Consider the following 19,515-nt stretch of genomic DNA (forward strand, 5'->3'; position numbering starts at 1 on the left):
CTGCTCACACACAGGCAAGACTCTTTAGGATGCACCTTTTGCAGTTCCTCTTCCGACGCTGTTAGCTTTGCTTTCCACACATGCTCCTCCTCCTCCACACTCTTCTGCAGGTCTTTGAGCATTCTTTCCTGCCGAGGGAGAAGGGACAGAGGCATGAGGCTGGGCAGGCAGAGAGGGGAAGGCTCACGGGGCAGAGCATTCAAGGCAGGCATTCAGAAAACTGCTGTCAAGGCAGGAAGTTATGGGCATGGTCCAGTTCCCACTGAAATCAATAGGTCGGCTTGGGTTCTAGGTTCTTTACAGAAGCAGCCTCCTGCTGGACTCAGCACTGGACTGTCTCTGCAAAGCTAGGGGAGGAAGGGACCTGTACTGCTGGGCGTATTCTCACATTGTATCAAGCACCTGATAACGGGTGGGGGGGGGGACGGAGGTACTAAGGGGGGAATTGACTTGCCCAGGGTCACAGTACATCAGCATCAGAGTCAGGAAGAGAACCCAGGTCCCCCACCTCTTAGGGCTTGTCTTCATGTACAGTGCTATAGTGAAGACCCTACTAAGCCAATGGCAGAGCTTCTCCCATCAGCACAGTTAATCCACCTCCCCAAGAGGCAGTAATGTAGACCTGGCCCTAGGCTAGCACCTTACCCACTACACCTGTGACGGGTTGGATCACAGAAACCCTCTTGGGATCTGCCACCCAATGTGCCAAGACTACTTCTATCCCCGCCTTCCCTGCCAGTTCGGGGCCCCAGCACCCCGTCTTGCTGAGCCAGACACTCCCATCTGCTCCAACACAGACCCGGAGTCTGAATTACTTGCCCCAAAGCTGCAGGTTTACCTGAAAGCAGCTCACAGAAACGTTCCTGTCTTTAACACTTAGATTCCCAAATAAATCCATTTTACCCTGTATAAAGCTTATGCAGGTTAAACTCATAAATTGTCCACCCTCTATAACACTAACAGAGAGATCTGCACAGCTGTTTGCCTCCCCTGGTATTAATACATACTCTGAGTGAATTAATAAGTAAAAAGTGATTTTATTAAATACAGAAAATAGGATTTAAGTGGTTCCAAGTAGTAACAGACAGAACAAAGTAAGTCACCAAGCAAAATAAAATAAAATGCGCAAATCTGTGTCTAATCAAACTGAGTACAGATAATCTCACCCTTAGAGGTGCTTCAGTACGTTTTTTCCTCAGACTGGACACCTTCCAGGCCTGGCACAATTCTTTCCCTGGTACAGCTCTTGTTACAGCTCAGGTGGTAGCTAGGGGATTCCTCATGATGGCTCCTCTTCCCCCTTTGTTCTATTCCACCCACTTATATATATCTTTTGCATAAGGCAGGAATTCTTTGTCCCTCTCTGGGTTCCCACCCCCAGCCCCACCAGAAAAGCACCAGGTTAAAGATGGATTCCAGTTCAGGTGACATGATCACATGTCACTGTAAGACTTCAAGCCTTCATTCCTCCCAGCCTGACTCACAGGAAGGCCTGCCTGCAAACAGAGCCACCCAGTCAATTGTCCTGGTTAATGGAAGCCATTAAGATTCCAAACCACCATTAACGGTCCACACTTTGCATAATTACAATAGGTCCTCAGAGTTATTCTTCATATTTCTAGTTTCAGATACAAGAGTGATACCTTGATACAAATAGGATGACCACACTCAGCAGACAATAAAGCTTTGTAATGATACCTTACAAGAGACCTTTTGCATGAAGCATATTCCAGTGACATTCTATTCACTATCAAATTTTTTTAAAATCATATGGAGTGCAACATCACACCACCACCCTGCCTCTACCTGCTCCAGACCACCCCTTTCACAGGATGTTCTCAGACCACGTTGTAGCAGAGCTGTAGAATTTACAAGGGCAGTTCTATTGTGAATACTCAGAAATAAGAATGTTAGATGTAATCGGACAGTGAAGCGGAGAGGAATATTTTTAACCAAGCTCTGCAAAAGCCTCCAAACAAAGGCTGCAAGATTCACATGCATCACATCTGTACAATGTCTTGAGAGACTATAGGCATGGATTGGCAGTTACCAAGTCAGTGGTAGAAGAGAAAGTGAAGAAGAGAAATGGCCTGAATGGCTTAACCTACCGTCTCAGCAAGAATAGTTCTGTACTGCTCACATTCTGCTTGTAAAGTGCTCTGCGCCTCTTCTGCTTTTTTTAATTTAAGTGCTGAATCCTGAAAGAAAAAGGAGTTTTATAGGGTTCCCCCTTCTCACCACGCCCCCTTAATAGCGGCTGCTAGATTTGATGTTTGTCTGTAGCTGCTAAGCCTTACACCCAACATCCACAGAAAGCAAGATGTTTGGGGCATGGCTGTCCAGTCCTGAAGAGATCACTTACAAGAGATTCTGTTTTAGCTGTCTGCTGCTTTAGCATTCCCAGACTCTTCTCCTTAAATTCCTGTAGCCACTCCTCATAAGCCTGATTAAACAAACAACAACAGAGCGTCAGTTGGTCTATCCCATTCTTTCACTGGCACAGCTGTCTGATGACGTTCCAAAAATATTGGAAGGTCAGTGCCTACCTGCTGTGGAACTAGAGTGATCTGTGGGAAGAGAGAAAGCAGCGTCTGCTTTGTTTGCGTCTGAATTGCATTAAGCTGCTGCTCCAAATCTTCCTGAAAGAGAGAACATAGGTTTTCATGAACTAAACTTACACCAGCACCTTTCAGCTGGGGACAGATCCCAGCTGTTCTAATTTCACCGAGGTCAACAGCATGATGCTGATTTACACAAAACTGAGGGCCTGGCCTTTGTTTAGTAGTCGATACGTCACTGTGGAAGAGGGGAGGGGAAAAGAGACAAAAACAACAAAACTTGCACAAATCTCCACGAGGCTAATTATGCAAGAACAGAGGAGGCAAGTTCCCATTCTGAGACGCCCGTACGTACATCTGAGCATGTCAGCATCCCGGGCAGTGACGCTGCACATCTTTGGAGGAGTCAGAAACGCGGAAATATTGACGAGCCATTTGAGTCATCCTCCTTTCATCATAACATTTACAGAATGTTGTAACATCGCCACCTTCCCACACCATGACCAGGGACATTAACCACCATAAATATTGAGAGGGGAAAACACCAACAGCTCTGTACAAAGTTTGTTTTCAAAGAGTTCAGGCGGGTAAGTTACGGGAGACCGTTGAAAAGATCATTTCACTGTAGCGCTCAATAGTCTCCCTGCCCTGTTCCTTCACCATGCGTGAAGGCTGCAGGGTCAAGCCCCAAGGGAAAACAATTCTGGCAGACTTTTTTTAGAAGAGCTCCAAGGAGTCAACATGTACAGAGGGTAATCACAGGTTTTAAACAGAATCTGTGCAAACAGAGAGTTGCTGAAATTCAGTTTAGAAACTGAACAGGGCCCTAATTCCATAGCTACTCCCTGGCAGCAGAATACAGCTCCAAAGAACAGCCCCACTTTGTTACTGATTGAAGCAAGACTCACCTTTGCTTTTGTGGAAGAAAGCTGCTTTTCTTCATGTGCTTTCTCAGCTGAGGCCAAAGCCTCCATTGCTTTCCAGTTCTTCTCGCGAAGATCCTGTTGGGACAGACGCATGCAGGAATAAGCCACACACTGCCGTGGAGACCACCACAGGGTTTGTTTAGCATGATGTTACTTGCCACTGTTGGAAGTTATGAATCCACATCAAGGGAGCGGGGGAGGCTGCTTCAGTGGTTCACCCAGTCCCACGGTGAACTTCAGCCCTTGTTCCTAGTGTTCCTTCATGGGATGGAGACACTAAGCCTACAGAGGCCGCTCGGCTAGCTGGAATCCCTTCTCCACCCCCACCCAGCCAGAGGGTTGCCAGGGCCAGACCATAGCTTTGCTCGTTCTTCTGTCAGACTCCCCCACCGAAGACTTCGCTTTCTGCTACTCGGAAGTCAGCCAGCTTCTCTCCTAGCAAGGGTAACAGTAGCCTAGCCACCTAGGATAGAGATGAGCATCCCTCAGGGCACACAAGTTAGGCCTTTGACTTGCCCAGTGCTACATTTTAAATTTTAATCGGGCAACTTTTAAAACCCAATTGTCGGTCAAGTGCAAACCAGGGGTTTGTTCAGGTTTGCGCTGGCAGAACAAGGGTTCGGCTCGTCCAGTCGCTCACGTTGTTTTTCGTTTTCTGCTGTTCGATTATCTCTCTCAGCTCCAGAGCTTCCTTTTCGAGCGAGGAGACCTGGTCAGCCTTCGCTTGAAGTCTGCAATGAAACAAGAGGGTGTGTCTGGAGTGGTGCTTATCTCTGAGGCTCTCAGCAGTCGTGATCCAATTCCCCCACACACCCCAGAGTGCTAACAGGACAGCGATGTAGCGCCAGAAATCCCTGCAGACCCCAGTGACATGCAGCCAGACTGTGCCAGCAGCAACAGAGAACCATAGGACTGGAAGGGACCTCGAGAGGTCATCTAGTCCAGTCCCCTGCACTCATGGCAGGGCAAAGTATTATCTAGACCGCCCCGACAGGTGTTTGTCCAACCTGCTCCTAAAAATCCCCAATGATGGAGATTCCACCAAATATGCACCAGTGTGTTTTGGGGCTCTCTTTATTTTAAAATAAAAACAAAACAAAGATCTTTCCCCAAAGCAAATGGCAGGCAGATTTTTTGGGGGAGAACAGAATCCCATTGCTCAAGTTAGAACTAGTTTGCTGAGTACTGTTACCTGTACCATTTCCCCCTGTGACATCAGCTAATTAGACAGAAGAAACTGGCTAGGTGGGTCTTCAAAACGGCACCAGGAAAGGAAAACAAGCATTCAAAACAAGAGTGCAATTTGTCAAGCCATGAACTCTGTAGGGGGAGATGCAGGACTTGAAACTGCTCTTAGCTCACCTCTGTGTGAAATTAAACTAGGCCAAGAGTTTTCAAAAATGGCTACTGAGAGCAAAGGGCCCAAATCTCCAGAAACGACTAGTTACTTGGGTGCCACAGTTTCTGTCCATCAGCTTGGGACCTTGAAGGGAGCCTGGTTTTCCCAGCAGCATTGGGCACCCAGCTATAGGTCCCTTTTAAGGCGCCACCCAAAAACTGAAGCACTCAAATCACTAGTTACTTCTGAAAGTTTTGGGCCAAGGCTCCTAGAGCTGTATGGAGACACTCAGGTAAGCGATGGGTGTGCTCGGTCGGTCAATGGTGTTTGTGGACAGAAAGCCAGTCTGAAAAGTCAGGCCCATCTATTTATTTTCGGGAAGTCTGCAATCCATTTGTTGGGGGGGGGGGGGTTTAAAGAGGGTATTGAGAAGTTGCTCTGATTGGCAGGCAAACTTCATTTTGATTGACACGAAATTGGCCTCTACTTCAGCATCTCTCAAGAACAGGAAGCTTTTACAGAACTACAATGCAGTCAGCTCTAAAAGGCACCGGAGGTCTTCAGCTGTATGTGCATTTGCAAAAAGCGTCACTTCAAAATGGACCAGCCGTTGTTATAGGCCAGCATTTGACGCAACATTTCCACGGTCTACACCTGCCAGAAGTCAATTAGATGTAACTGTGCCTTCTAGTGGCAGCAAACTGGAGACCGTGCCCCAGTAACGTCAGCACATGAACAGCTCATGGGATCCCAGCCCATATTCCTTTGTTGCAGCCTTTTAGCACATCAGTACATTCATCAGTCTTACCTTAGCTGCAGCTGGCTCATTTCTGCTTGATTAGCTGCCTGAAAGTTAGACAGAGGTTGCCTTTACTACATGCATTAGAAACACAGGGCAGGACAGCCCCCCGGCCCCATCTCCAGTATAGCATTGCATGCACCATAAGCATAAGTCACCCTTCATCCCAGGCCTGCTTTCCCCTTCAGATGTAGGGACCACCACCATGGTGCTAGGATGTTAGCAAAGCCTCTGACCTGCAAGTCTGCGTCTTTCTCCACTTCCTTCGCACGGCCTGCCTCCAGGAGAGCTTCGATGGATTTGATCCTCTCCGCGAGCTGCTCATTTTCAGAGCTGGCTTCTAGCAGCTTCACTTTCAGGCTGCTCAGCTCCTCCGATTTACTTTTCACCTCTGCTTCATAGGACAGCAGCTTGGCTTCAGACTCTGCCAGAGGACGGTGGGTAGAGCAGAAAGAGACAAGTTAGCAGTGTACAAATTCAAAGAGGCAGAGAGAACGCAGGCACCTGGAGCTAAAGGTAGCCCTACAGATGACAGGGCTTTGGATCATGAGCATGTTTCAGACAGCAAGGTCCTGGGCAGACAGGGAAAGAACACGCGCAGAGAGATCAGCCACCATGGACGGTTACTGGCTCCGGGCAGACAGGGAAAGAACACGCGAGAGAGATATCAGCCACCACGGATGGTTACTGGTCCTGGGCAGACAGGGAAAGAACACAAGCAGAGAGATCAGCCACAAAGGACTGTTACTGGCTCTGGGCAGACAGGGAAAGAACACGTTCAGAGAGATCAGCCACCACGGATGGTTATTTGCAGGCTCACCCGGAAGAATGCTCGTGTTTGATTGTAGCTCTCACTTCAGTGAGAGAGTGATGGATTTTTGACAATATGGTTGGCCAAAAACCACACCCCAAGTATTGGCTTTAACCTGCAAGTCCTTGTGCGTGATACAGCAGGGAGCACACGCTTGTTGTCCTCTAGTGCAAGGGGGAGTGGAGGATCTACCATACCAAAACCTGTGCCAGCTAAATGGCACAGGCTGCAGGTAGAGGAGAGGCATGTCGGAGATCCGGACTTACATGCAGACCTCAACATGCAGGCAGCTGAGTCACCCAACTGCCACCCCGAGGCAGGAGTATAACTGTGACTGCGCCGCAGCACTTCACATAAAGCAGCGACTTCACCAGCACTTCAGCTCTGAGATTCAGACCCTTAGCGCAACACCTTCGGCCAGGCAGGACGGAGCCTCAGAGAGGCTAAAATTGGGAACCTCCCGTCTTCTCACGTATTCGTCATCGCTAGTGCAGCTGCCCCTCTCTGGACACCCTACCCGAGCTCCCCACAAGAGCCCAATTCTCCCCACTCCTGCTCTCAGCACTTCACCAGCAGCACCCACAGGCCCCCAAACGATCACCCTTGGATTTTCCCCACTCCCGCTGGGCCAGCCACCGAAACTCAGACACAGAGGCCTGCCCTGTTCAGCTTCAGAAAGAAATGCGATAGCATTTGCGAGGCTAAGACCACAGCTTAAGGGCCCTGTTTGAGCTCCAGGTCAGAGCATGCGCGCACCCTGGGCGTCCAGGCAGAGTCCTCTCACCAGCAATGCTCTGCTGCTGGTCCTTCGCCTTCTCCGCCTCCGCCAGCAGGTTCTTGTAGCTGGTCTGGGATTTGCGGAGCTCCTCACTTACTTCATCCAGCCTTTTCTGCAGTGTTGCCTCAGTTTCTTTTTGAGAAGTCTGCATGAAGGAGAGAAAAATCAAAAGTGAGAGTGCTAGAGAGAGCAGCCCCACTGCACGTCTGCCAGTTCAAGCCCGGTCTGTAAGCCGGGGTTTGAAACCCAGTCTTCCCGCAGCATTATCCAGGCAGGAAGTGTCCGCAGGCACGGTGCCTGGATTGGAGGTACACGAACCTGTCAGCGGCCTCCTTCTTCCCTAAGGTGACAGCAACGTCGTTCTGTGTATACCGCCCCCACCCCATTCCCCAGTTTTGGACCATGCTTGTTACTGTATATTCCTAGGATGAGATTTTTGAAGCGGACCTACAATTTCCAGCATGTCACAAGCCGGATAGCTAGGGATGCAAGTGCATCCAGCTATTCATGCACGACCAGGGAAATTCCACGTGCATGTCAGGTGTGCCCAGTTTGCGCATCTGATATTTAGGGCTGGTCCAAAAAAAGTCTTATTGAAGAATGTTTCCTGTTGGGAAGATTCTCAATGGAGTGATCAGAAATGTTTGCTTCTTTTGAATGAGCGTTTTTTTTCAGTGAGGGGAATTCTCATTCTGAAGCAATGTGTCTCTCTGGGGGCGTCACCCCTCCAGCCTTTACATTGCCTGGGGGTGATGAACCACTGGGGTGAGCCACCTTTAAAGTCAAGCCCAAAGCTCCAGCTGGCACAGGACACTGCTGCTTACCTAGCCAGTGGGGTAGGGAGCATGGTCCATGCTGAAATCTCCGCCCTGCATTCCTGTGCTGGGAACAATTCGAGGGACTGGCCAGAGCCTTCCTAGCCTAGGATCCGTCTATTTTGGTACCACCGTCTCATGCTTTACCCAGGCCCCGCAGTTACTGTGTTTTTGCTGCCCGTTCTCACCCCTTCAGGGGGCAGGGTTCCCAGGGGAAGGGCATTTGCTCCCCATGGTAAGGAAGTCCTGCTTATTTTGCTTGCCAGTGGCACACGCAGCTATAGAATTCAGCTGGCTAGGAATAGAGGTACTCGATATGTTATTATGGTTGAGTGTGTTCGGCTCAGTGGATTTTTCTGTGTGGTTTGATGCAATCCTTCCACATCAAGAAGTGGCAAGAGAAGAGCGTGCACTGGCCGGCCCTTCATGGAGGCACAAGAGCAAACAATGCGATGATCACGCTAAAAGAGAAACTCTTCATTTCTCCTCCCCTACCCCCTTTCCGACGAGAAACCCCAGGGAGGATAAAGTTATGGCGATCTGTGGCCAACATTCCCTTCCATCTGTCCTGTTCCTCCAGCTGCCGGCAGGGAGGCAGATTTTAAAAGTACATATCTGAAACTGAAAGCTTTTCAGAGGGATGACAACATGGTGCAACCACACAAACTTAGCTCAGATACTGGGCAACACTTAAAAGTTCCTAAGTCACTTGAGACTGACTCAATCTCCAAGACAGGATCTACATACACACACAACATATCTACATACCAGCCATGGTCACAACTAGCTCTCTTTCCCTATAAAGATACCCTAATTAAGGCAACATGGTGATACAGAGATGATTCACTTGGAAATATTTCAGCCAGGTGCTCATTGTTTTGTTAATATTAAAGGATGCAGCAGGTAGGCTGAGTTGCAGATCATGCAGAGAGGCCAGTGTTACGTGTCAAGAGATCTGTGTTTGTCTGGTAGCCACGTGGCCCTCAAGCTTGCATGCCTGAGCCCCTGTGGCCACTACAAAGGAGCTCCCTCCTGAGACTTGACCCATTCCCCAGTTCCATTCAATCTTATTGCAGCCGGGTAAGCGCACAGTTCAACAGAAGTGCGCATGCTTTGTACATGTACTAATGCATATTGGGAGTAGCCTGTTCTGAATTGGGAGCTATCAAAGACATAAAACCATATCTCAGTAGAGAGGAGGGAGTTTATAGCAGAGCAATATTAAGGTTGTAGGTTTAAAGTTAAGGTCCATACGCTACACACCACGTATCCACGGCTTATATTGACACCCAGCGCTATAGTGTTTAAGAGCCTCCCAAGTGGCAACAAAACAAGCTACTAAAAATCCAGTCTACAGGAAAACATTCCTCATCAGTAATGCAAAAGCAGTTTTCTCACCTATCTGCAGGTAAACAAGCTCAGACAGAGCAGAGGTTGAGAGAGAGAGAGTGCAAAGTCCCTGTTGTGAGAGCATTCTGGTTCGTTTCATATCATGAACCCCCTCACACGAGAGGCACGTTGCTGGTAAGTTTCACAGTGGAACTATTTTTATGATGCTCCTGTTATCAAGCAGATGGCAAATCATTGTTCTATGGCGCCCCAGTCATGTGTCACTTTGACCCGCTCTGTGCTGCAGCGGCACTTGGCAGTGGCACAGTTGGGTTGCACATTTATATGGCTGAGAATACGCAGAGTTATTTTAAAAGCCAAACAAGAGCTTAGGCAGGATTGTAAACCCTCATGCTCCAGGGCGAGCACCAGCATCTGGAGTACTGGGGGTCAGGAGGGAATTTTCCCTGGGGGCAGATTATCTCCCAATTGCTTATGCAGGATTCTTCAATCTTCCCCTGAGGCATCTTGTGCCAGCCCCTGTCTGAGGTGGGATACAAGAATAGGAGAAATCACTGGTATGGCAGTCTGGTGTGAGGACAGCACTAATGTGCCAGATGACTTCTGACCAGCATCAGGTATCTTCAGCAGCACTCACTGTTAATCCCCCCATTACACAAATAGTATTTTTAGTTGGTTTGACCTCATGTCAGGCTAGGCTTGTCTTGCTGGTGGCAACTGACACTCTCTGGGACAGGGAAGAAGCTGCAGGGGGTGAATGCGGCCAACGGTCAGTTTGACCACCAGTTTCCATCAGAATAGAAACGGGCCCGGCTACGTGGTGTTAAGGCCTATCAAATCAACCCTAGGTTTATCATCATCAACTGCATTTTTGGTGTCCCGAGGAATTTGTTTTTAAATGCAGATCCCCACCCCACATGTTATGCTTTGTACTACCCTTTGAGTTTGTCAGTGATGCAATAGGCCCATCTTGTAAGTCTGAGCTACAGGCTACTATGAGGGGGAGGGGAAGGGGTGTGAAGAGGTTGATTTTTCAGCAAGAAATAGGCCTGAGACAATACTCTTCCTTATCAAGAAGCCTTTACCAATTCACAGTCTAAATATTCCACCTTATTAGCTGCTTGTTTGGCCATTACAGCTGGGCAGGAAACTGTTCCCAGCCCCACACAAACCTGCTGTGGGGGAAAAAAATGTTTCGGTCCAGAACTGTGACCAGGAGGAAGAATAAAAAGTCAGCAATTTTCATGAGCTGAAAATCCAGAATCATCATTTCAGAGAAGTATTTTTGTTTTGCTTTTGGCCAATTTTTTTTTAAACCAATTAGCTTAAAATTTCAAACCCACTGCTCTGAACCAGAAATATTTCATTTCTAAAAGGTCAAAATGGAACAACGTTTGGACTGTCACTCCCCCCCAGGGGAAACAATTCATCAAGCCCACCACCCTTTCCCGCAAAGCTTCCATTTTGGCTAATCAGTATTTTGACAGAAAGATATTTCATCAAAAAACTCCCTCCCCCAGCTCTAACTGGAATAGCACCCACTGCTCCACAGCTTAATTAGGACCCTGTTGTGCCGCATGCTGCACAGACAGCAAGAAACAGCTTCAGTTCGTAACAGACCACGCCATCATTCGCCTACGTTTTATCCCCATTTTACAGAGGAGAAACGGAGGCATCAAGCTTTACATGACTTGCTTAAGATCAAACAGCCAGATCTCCAGAGTCCCAGTCCGATGCCTAACTACAAGACCGCCTTTCCTCTGTTTAAGCAGTGGCTACAATAAATGTAGATACTTCGGAGAAGAAAGCCACATGACTAGCAGAAAAACAAAACAGTGGTTTGTTGGCACAGTGCTGACCTGGAGTTGGTTGATTTGTTTTTCATATGCAGCAGCCTTTATCTCCAGGTTCTTTTTCTGTTGCTCCTCCTGATGAAGCGTCTCCGATTTTTCAGACAGCTCTTTCATTAGTTTACTGCACTCCTGCCGCAGCTTGGCTAATTCCGCATTTTGCCTGGACCGACGGAGATCAGTTACATTTCTGATTAGACTCATACTATTCCAGCTCAGCCTCAATCCTACACTTGCATAGGTACTGGAAGTAGAGCTGCGGCCGCACCCCCTGGCTTGAAGTGGTTTCCATTCTAAACAGGGTTTATAGATTGGTTCAGTGGCTCTCAGCACCCCCACTATACATATTGTTCCAGTGCCCCTGTACATTTGAAACATATTTTAATGCATTACTTAAGATGCAACTATTTAGAGACAGGTCATTTTCCTGCTTCCCCAAATGTGTAATCTCCTTCTTGGGAGAGAACCACTTTAGCAAGAAAAGTCACAGTGAAGTTAAATCACCTTTGCAAGAGATGGGAGTTTCATTCTTAGGATGTAAAAATCTGAGGATTTATGCTTCCGGACATAAAAAGGAAGTTCTCTATGCATTTGGAGTTGAGTCAACAATTACTTTAAAGCTTTTATATAAAAACTAAATCGTCAATGATCTCTTTAAAATAAGAGATTTGTTTAATATGCACTGGCTAGTTCTTGTTTCCCTATTGTTACTCTTCCTTTTCTCTTATTCCACAGCCAAAAAAAATTGGAGTTTTTTTTAAAACCCAATTAGGAAGTACAATATTTTCCATCAATCACTTATGCAAGGTTATTTTAAATCAAGGTGGATAATTAACCAGGGTAGTTTAGATCTAGGTTAGATAGACACTGCAAAGAGTGAAACTGAACACTATAATTTACGTGCACTAACCAAGACACCTATGGTTTACCAATCTAGTGGTCCCTTCTGGACTTGAACTCTATGAAACTATAAAGCTAGAAACATGATCCAAGTTTAATCACCAAATATTCTGAACCCCTCAAACACAAAGAGCCCCATCACAATACATGAGTCAGGAGTGTGTTAATCTTCACAGGTGGCAGCTAAACTGAATTTTGAATTTTACTGTACTTCAGAAAATGATATTTCAGTGCTGAGTGTTACAGAGTTGGGCTTAATTCCAGCCCTGGTTAGATGGGGCGAAGGAGTTCTATCATTTACATCACAATTTAACTGCCCCATAATTCAGTGTGAATTAGCAGTCTGCTCCAGAAGTAGAATGATGGGGTGCGGGAAGGCCAGCATTTGGAAATACATCAGTAATAATGCTGGCTGGAGAATGGGTTCCCACCCACAGAAGACTGAAGGGGTTTAATGGGAAGGAAAACAAAAAAACAAAAACAAACCACCACCCTAGAGCACTGCCCTGGTGCCTCCTGGAAGTTGTAGTTTGGGTACCTCATTCTCATACTGTCTTCTATCAGCCATGCTCTGCAGTCAGACTACAGTGCCTGGGTGTCAATTTCACTTCCTATCAAGGGACGGCTGTGCATGAATAGGGGCACCTGAACTCTAACTCCCATAAAGCACCATAGTGACCATGTGCTTTTCCAGCAGAAAACATTGACTTAACACTCCAAGTGCCCCCCTCGAAAACACCCACGTTTTCTTCAGACAACACAGACACTTTTCCTCAAGAAAACGGAGTCATCAAAAAAAACACAACTGATTTCAAAAGAGAGATGATTCAACAGAAAGCTTGCAACCAGCTCTAACTGGCAGAGAAATGAGGAAGCTTGGAGCTGCCTAACTTTCATAGGCACTGGATGTGCCCTATGGTGGTTGGCAGGTTGGACTTTTGGAAGGGAGGAAGACAGTGTAGTAAAGCTCCCCTAGACGACCCATGTCTGCAGCTCACGTCCGTGTATTCACCAAAACACAGGTTTCTTACTTGCTCTCCGTCTGGCTCGTGGCTTGGTTCAGAGCATCCCGCAGGATCGAGTTCTCCTGCTGCAAGCGAGCTAGCTGCGTGCTGGGGCCGTTCTCAAGCTGTTCTTGAAGAGTCCGAATCTGGAAGAGCAAGGACATCAGTACACGGGGACGCCTCCCATGGCGCGCAGGCTCCGGAGCCCACCATGCTGAGCCCAAACTACAGCAATAATTTTCCTTTATTTAAGTCACCCACAGAAACCATGATTTTTTTCCCCTACTTGTACACTGTAACAAAAGCCTGGCTTTCCACAGATGGGCCCCTCTGCCCCCAAATCCCTTGCCCTCTTAAAGGGTCCTCCCTTTTTATTACATCTTTTACCATATTGGTTATAACCAAATGCAGAGCCCAAAACAAAGCATTTGAGAAAGGGGGGAGGAGATCTACCCCCCACCCACACATACACCCCCCCCCCAAGAAGCCATTGAATAGGAGAACTTCTGTAACAAGATCTAAATCTTAGGCAGTTCCTGTGAGATCCTTTCACCTCTCCTCCTACCCCAATTAAGTAAGTTTGGAAAGGTATTTTGGGGGTGGGGAGGAAATGGGATGCCACTTTCTACAGCTTCAGAAGTGTTTATAAAGTTACTTTGTTCCATTCTAGCCTTAAGATCCATTAATCCTAAACTCCAAGAGGGAACTCCAGTGGTATTTCCTGAGAAGTACAGCAGTGGGAAGTACTCAGATGTTAAAGCCCGTGGTCATAGCTTCAGCCATGCCAAAGCAGGTGGAGTTGGGGGTCCCTTTGGGGTTTTGAATGAAGTTTACCTTATATCTCCAAGGAAACTAAGCCCTGCAAACCAATCTCTGCTCCCAGTGCTGCCAGAGTGCAGGATTAAGTCTAGTAGAGAGTCTGTGTTTTGAAGCATAAATGCGTCTCCTACCTTTCCTTGCAACTGCTGGGTTTCGTTCACGTGATCCTGGTAACTAGCCTGCATACGAGCTTGCACGGCAGTAATCTCTTGTTCACGTGCCAACAGCTGCTCTTTCAACTTGGTTTCGACAGCGACTGTCTTGGCCTTCTCAGCTGCAAGCTCCTTCAAGAAGAGGAGATGCTTTTAATTCTCAGCAACTTTTTTTTAAAAAAGAGACACCTCACAATCTAAAACATTTAAGCATTCAGCAATTTTATAGCCAGAGGACATCCATCCAATCCCATGCTAACACAGCATTAGCCGGCACCGTTGATCTGAATTATTCAACTCCAACAAAACCTTATGTTTGTTTGTTTCCGAATGCTGTTTTGAGTGCCGTAGCCGCTCTAGTTCAACATGAGGTCAGCTAAGGGAAAGGAGTAAGACACCCTAGAGTTTCTCCAGATCAATAACCTTTCTATTACACACACGTGTCCAAGCGAGGAAGCCACACCAGAAGGCGGCACCACTGTTCTTTAGTTTCGCTGTCCCATTGCACTATTCTGCTCCATTAACTCGCACGGGTCACAAGCAGATTTGTGACACCAGCTAGGACGGGATTAGAGAATATTTGCAGGATGGGTGGATAATGAAGGACAACAAAAGAGAGGAGAATTGTTGCTCTGTGTAATTTCTGGAGTCTCACACACACCACTTATTAAATCAGGTCCAGATCATGGCTTGGCCTGAACAGGAGGTGTAAGGACTTGCTTATTGGCTTTCAGCTTTAATTAGAGCAGGACGAGTTGAAGTTTGGTTCCAGAGTGCAAGGAGGCAGAGAAGCTAACGTGTCGTCAGAGTACCACCCATCTCGGGCTCTAATGAAGACACTACACTGCAATTTTCACGTTCATTATTTGCAAGAGGAGGAGAAGAATCTCTATGATTAGGGTCGATACAGATGAGTTTGGTTCTTTCCACTCTTCTCCCCCTTATGGCCAATAACCCACCTTGCTATTACACAGCGAATCCAGGAGCTTAGGACAGGTGACTAGTTTTGACCTGTTCTGGCCCTCATTGACTGCACAGTCTCAGAAAATATTTGCATTAAAAGTCAACACTAGGATTTTAGATTTTGGCTGGATTCTGGAGGAAGGCTCAGAAACAAAATTCGTATGGTTATACTGTACAACTCATTTGGATTTAAAAAGCATCGTCCTGCCAGTGAAGGAGAGCAAGGACATGGTCGGTAGTTTTACACTGAACATGCGCGAAGCTGCCTCGGACCCATTAAACTGTGCAGAATTTTCCCCCAAACAAAGAACGCAAAAACATTTGTTGGAATTTTGCAGAAGGTGTTTTTCTGGATAGCCACCGCCCTGTGAGCATGTGACACAGACTTCCATGGGTGAGCTCTTTTGCACAGGGACTGTCTTTTTCTTCTCTGTTCATACAACACCTAGTACGATCCCTAGGTGCTACCACAGTTCAGATCGTAAACGTGCCTTGTATAGAATCAGTGTCACACCAGAAATGAGCTCTCTGAAGAATTTTACATGGCAGACAGCTAGATTTGAGAGCCCACTGAGAAATACTGGCAGCAGGGGAGCATGTCAACAAGGACAAGTGCAGAGTCTGGCACTTCGGATGGAAGAATCCCATGCACTGTTACAGACTAGGGACCGAATGGCTAGGCAGCAGTTCTGCAGAAAAGGACCTAGGGGTTACAGTGGATGAGAAGCTGGATATGAGTCAACAATGTGCCCTTGTTGCCAAGAAGGCTAATGGCATTTTGGGCTGTATAAGTAGGGGCATTGCCAGCAGATCGAGGGATGTGATCATTCCCCTCTATTCGACATTGGTGAGGCCTCATCTGGAGTACTGTGTCCAGTTTTGGGCCCTGCACTACAAGAAGGATGTGGAAAAATTGGAAAGAGTCCAGCGGAGGGCAACAAAAATGATTAGGGGGCTGGAGCACATGACTTATGAGGAGAGGCTGAGGGAACTGGGATTGTTTAGGCTGCAGAAGAGAAGAATGAGGGGGGATTTGATAGCTGCTTTCAACTACCGGAAAGGGGGTTCCAAAGTGGATGGATCTAGACTGTTCTCAGTGGTAGCAGATGAGAGAACAAGGAGTAATGGTCTCAAGTTGCAGTGGGGGAGGTTTAGGTTGGATATTAGGAAAAACTTTTTCACTCAAAGAGTGGTGAAGCACTGGAATGTGTTACCCAGGGAGGTGGTGGAATCAGGGCTGGCTCTAGCCATTTTGCTGCTCCAAGCACAGCAGCACGCCGTGGGGGGCGCTCTGCCGCTTGCCAGTCCCGCAGCTCCGGTGGATCTCCTGCAGACGTGCCTGCAGCTGCTCCACTGGAGCCGTGGGACCAGCGGACCCTGCGCAGGCACGCCTGCGGGAGATCCACCGGAGCCGCCTGCCGCCCTCCCGGCAAGCAGCAGAGCGCCCCCCACGGCATGCCACCCCAAGCGTGCGCTTGGCGTGCTGGGGCCTGGAGCCGGCCCTGGGTGGAATCTCCTTCCTTAGAGGTTTTTAAGGTCAGGCTTGACAAAGCCCTGGCTGGGATGATTTAGTTGGAAATTGGTCCTGCTTTGAGCAGGGGGTTGGACTAGATACCTCCTGAGGTCCCTTCCAGCCCTGATATTCTATGATTCTATGTCAGAGAGACACTTTCTTCATCTTCCTCCATCATTCAGGCTAAAGCCGATGTGAGCAGTCCAGGCTACAGGGAATGCAGGAGACCACACTGTCCTCACCTTAGTCAGCTCCCTCAGTTTGTTTTTGGCAGCAGATGCATCCTCTTGTTCAGTAGCAAGTTGCTTTTCTTTCTCTTCCAACTGACGTTTCAGAGTAGTAACCGGGTCCCCTTTCTGAGTCGCCTGCGAAGCAGAGATCACATGTTATTTGTGCACCCCACCTCGTAATCTCTTCTTCCGTCAGGATAGGAAAGATTAGCAGGAATTTGTGCCTAAACTGCCAAGTGCAACAGCAGGGAAGCAAACTCAGTAAGAATGCAAACACTTGGGTGGACAGAGCATGCAGAAGGTGGTTTCTAGCCAACCCTAGCTTAACCTCATCACATGGGGGAAGGGCATTTCCCACTGCAGAGGGCAACAAATGGAGTGCCTGGCATGGGATTGAAGGCTAGTATGACAACCCAGCATGTCCCCACCTTCCAGAAGGCTTGTCAGTTGGACAGCCACACTGAACAGTCAAGCAACAACCAGATCTTCGGCTCGCAGAACTCTGCTGATATCACCAGCAGGTAAGAGGAGATCTAGACAGCCCTGGGCACACACTGTATTTTAAGGGGATGCACCACAGAAGGACTTTAGAATTGCTGGCACCAAGACACTGCAAGGCAAGCATTAATAAAACCTAGTGCTGATGTAGCACTTTTCACCAATAGATCTCAAGGCACTTTACAAAGGAGGTCAAGAGCATTATCCCCATTTTGCAGATGGGGACACAGACAGGGGAAGTGACTTGCCCAGCATCACCCAGCAAAGCAGCTGTAGAGCTGGGAAGAGCGTCCAGAATTCCTGAATCCCAGTCCAGTGTCCTGTCCAGTAAGCTGCACTGCCTCCCCTTGCACAGCATTCTCCCCCAGCTGACCTCAAACCGATGGAGTTTGCCTTTAATCTCTGCATGCAATGCTGGGATTCGCTCTCAGTGGAGTGGCAGGGTCTAGAGAGATTAGTAGTTCTACCTCCGAGGACTGTTCAGTGCCACAGCGTGCCAAGAAACAAAATCCTATCATCTCAGTCCCGTGAGGTATGTATGCCAATGCGGGAGTTCTCACAAGGCTTCTGACGCCCGAGGCATAACAAGCAGGCCTTGGCACTACATAACCCTGGAAGTCAGAGCTTCCTTGATTACGTTTATGGACCGGATGGGTGCTTTGGGGAGAGTTCTGCAAAACTTATTTACACTCATGCAAGGCAAGTATGTTATATCTGAAGAGCAGGGAACAGATCCACAGCTCCATTCCTTAGACCAGGAGCAGATGCGGCCCCCGCCATCTTCTGGTGGCATTCTACAATGCATCTGAATGTAACATGTACCAACAATTTAAGGCAGAGACGAACGACACCACGTGGTTAATGTTGGGTCTCCCTTCGTTATTCGGAAATCAGCAATTGAGCTTTGTAGCTAGAGTTATGGTACCGTATGCCAGGTGTCCTGAACGTCTGCTTTATCAGTCAGGATCTCAATGAGCTGCTGAGCCTCTCCCTCGCTGAAAACCATGCTGCTAATGGTGGAAACCAGGGTCTTGTATGGGAGGTAGAGGGGGCCATCAGCATCTGTAGGAACTAGAGAGAGAAAAGCGAGATTCACATAAATCATTGAATTCTCCCCAGCCGGACACTAGGGGGTTCTCACATGCATATTTGTACTGATTTAGTCGAACTGGTGCAACTCCCTATGCAAACACACTTGTTTTGGTTTAAGAGCCTCTTATTTCACTAGCTGAAACTGTTTCTAAACTGACTTAAGTTAAACCAGTCTCCATGCAGCAGCCTTCTGCATGGGTTTAACTAAAAGATTTTTTTTTAAATTAAAAAAAATATCACTTCAGGTTGTAGTGCAAAATTAGTAATGAGGAAGACTTTGACAGCACATGCAGTTCTCAACATACAGCTGAACTGGTTCACGAGACTATTCAGATACCACATATATTATCTTATAGCACCAAGAGTAAGAGTCATCTTTGGTGTATTGTCTTCTTTCTTACTAACACATTTACCTAGTTCCGGGGTTCTCAAACTGTGGGTTGGGACCCCAAAGTGGATCGTACCCCTGCTTTAATGGGGTCGCCAGGGCTAGTGTTAGACTTGCTGGAGCAAGGTGGTGGGGCTTGAACTTTGGCTTACCCCCTCACCTCCCGGAGTGGTGGGGATCAGGTGGGCTCAAGATTTGGTCCCCGTCCTGGGGTCATGTAGTAATTTTTGTTGTCAGAACGGCAATGAAGTTTGAGAACCGCTGACCTAGTTAAAACCTCACAGACCACAACTTTATAAAGTGATGTTTAATAGACTACAGTTGAATGAATTTCGGACACACCCAATCTAGATTAGTTTTAGTTCCACACTCCAGCTCTGGGATTCTAATACAGCCTAATCATTTCGAACCCTTCAGGAACTCAGCATCTTCAGCTAGTCTGCACATAGTTGAGTGGTGAGCCTACGTGGGTCGTTTGCAGATACAGTCTGATTTTCCAGAGCGTGGGAAGTTCACAAAAATGGGATCATCTCCAGTAATTACTGGTGCAAGATTCTTCAGACAAAGCATAGATGGAGGAGAACTACACAGCTGTGAAAAAATGCCAGTTCTCAAGATTCAGATTCTGGAGTGGCATCACCTCCAGAGACAGCAGTTTCTGTAGTACTGCAACAAGTTGTATAATACTGTTGTGACAGATCTATGATTAGTTTAGCAGCGGTTCTCAACC

The 19,515-nt window shown here is 47.5% G+C and overlaps 2 protein-coding genes across 3 annotated transcripts in view; one reads left to right on the plus strand and one right to left on the minus strand.

The window, feature by feature from the left end:
- Positions 1–19,515, minus strand: part of RRBP1 (ribosome binding protein 1) — a 58,502-nt gene that overhangs the window by 16,211 nt on the left and 22,776 nt on the right. For both annotated transcript variants that reach the window (XM_030558081.1, XM_030558080.1), the window contains exons 3-16: positions 18,231–18,376; positions 16,820–16,942; positions 14,081–14,233; positions 13,158–13,276; positions 11,236–11,389; positions 7,218–7,356; positions 5,859–6,046; positions 5,632–5,669; positions 4,125–4,215; positions 3,467–3,559; positions 2,547–2,639; positions 2,363–2,443; positions 2,109–2,198; positions 36–128 (exon numbers count right to left, since the gene is read on the minus strand). In XM_030558081.1, the coding sequence (XP_030413941.1) occupies positions 36–128; positions 2,109–2,198; positions 2,363–2,443; positions 2,547–2,639; positions 3,467–3,559; positions 4,125–4,215; positions 5,632–5,669; positions 5,859–6,046; positions 7,218–7,356; positions 11,236–11,389; positions 13,158–13,276; positions 14,081–14,233; positions 16,820–16,942; positions 18,231–18,376 (1,601 nt within the window). The remainder of the gene's footprint in view (positions 1–35; positions 129–2,108; positions 2,199–2,362; positions 2,444–2,546; positions 2,640–3,466; positions 3,560–4,124; positions 4,216–5,631; positions 5,670–5,858; positions 6,047–7,217; positions 7,357–11,235; positions 11,390–13,157; positions 13,277–14,080; positions 14,234–16,819; positions 16,943–18,230; positions 18,377–19,515) is intronic.
- Positions 9,441–19,515, plus strand: part of BANF2 (barrier to autointegration factor 2) — a 53,395-nt gene continuing 43,320 nt past the window's right edge. The window contains exon 1 of the mRNA XM_030558084.1: positions 9,441–9,550. The gene's annotated coding sequence lies outside the window, so the exon portion shown is untranslated. The remainder of the gene's footprint in view (positions 9,551–19,515) is intronic.

This window comes from Gopherus evgoodei, chromosome 3 (genome assembly GCF_007399415.2).
Source record: "Gopherus evgoodei ecotype Sinaloan lineage chromosome 3, rGopEvg1_v1.p, whole genome shotgun sequence".
NCBI classification, from domain to species: Eukaryota; Metazoa; Chordata; order Testudines; family Testudinidae; genus Gopherus; species Gopherus evgoodei.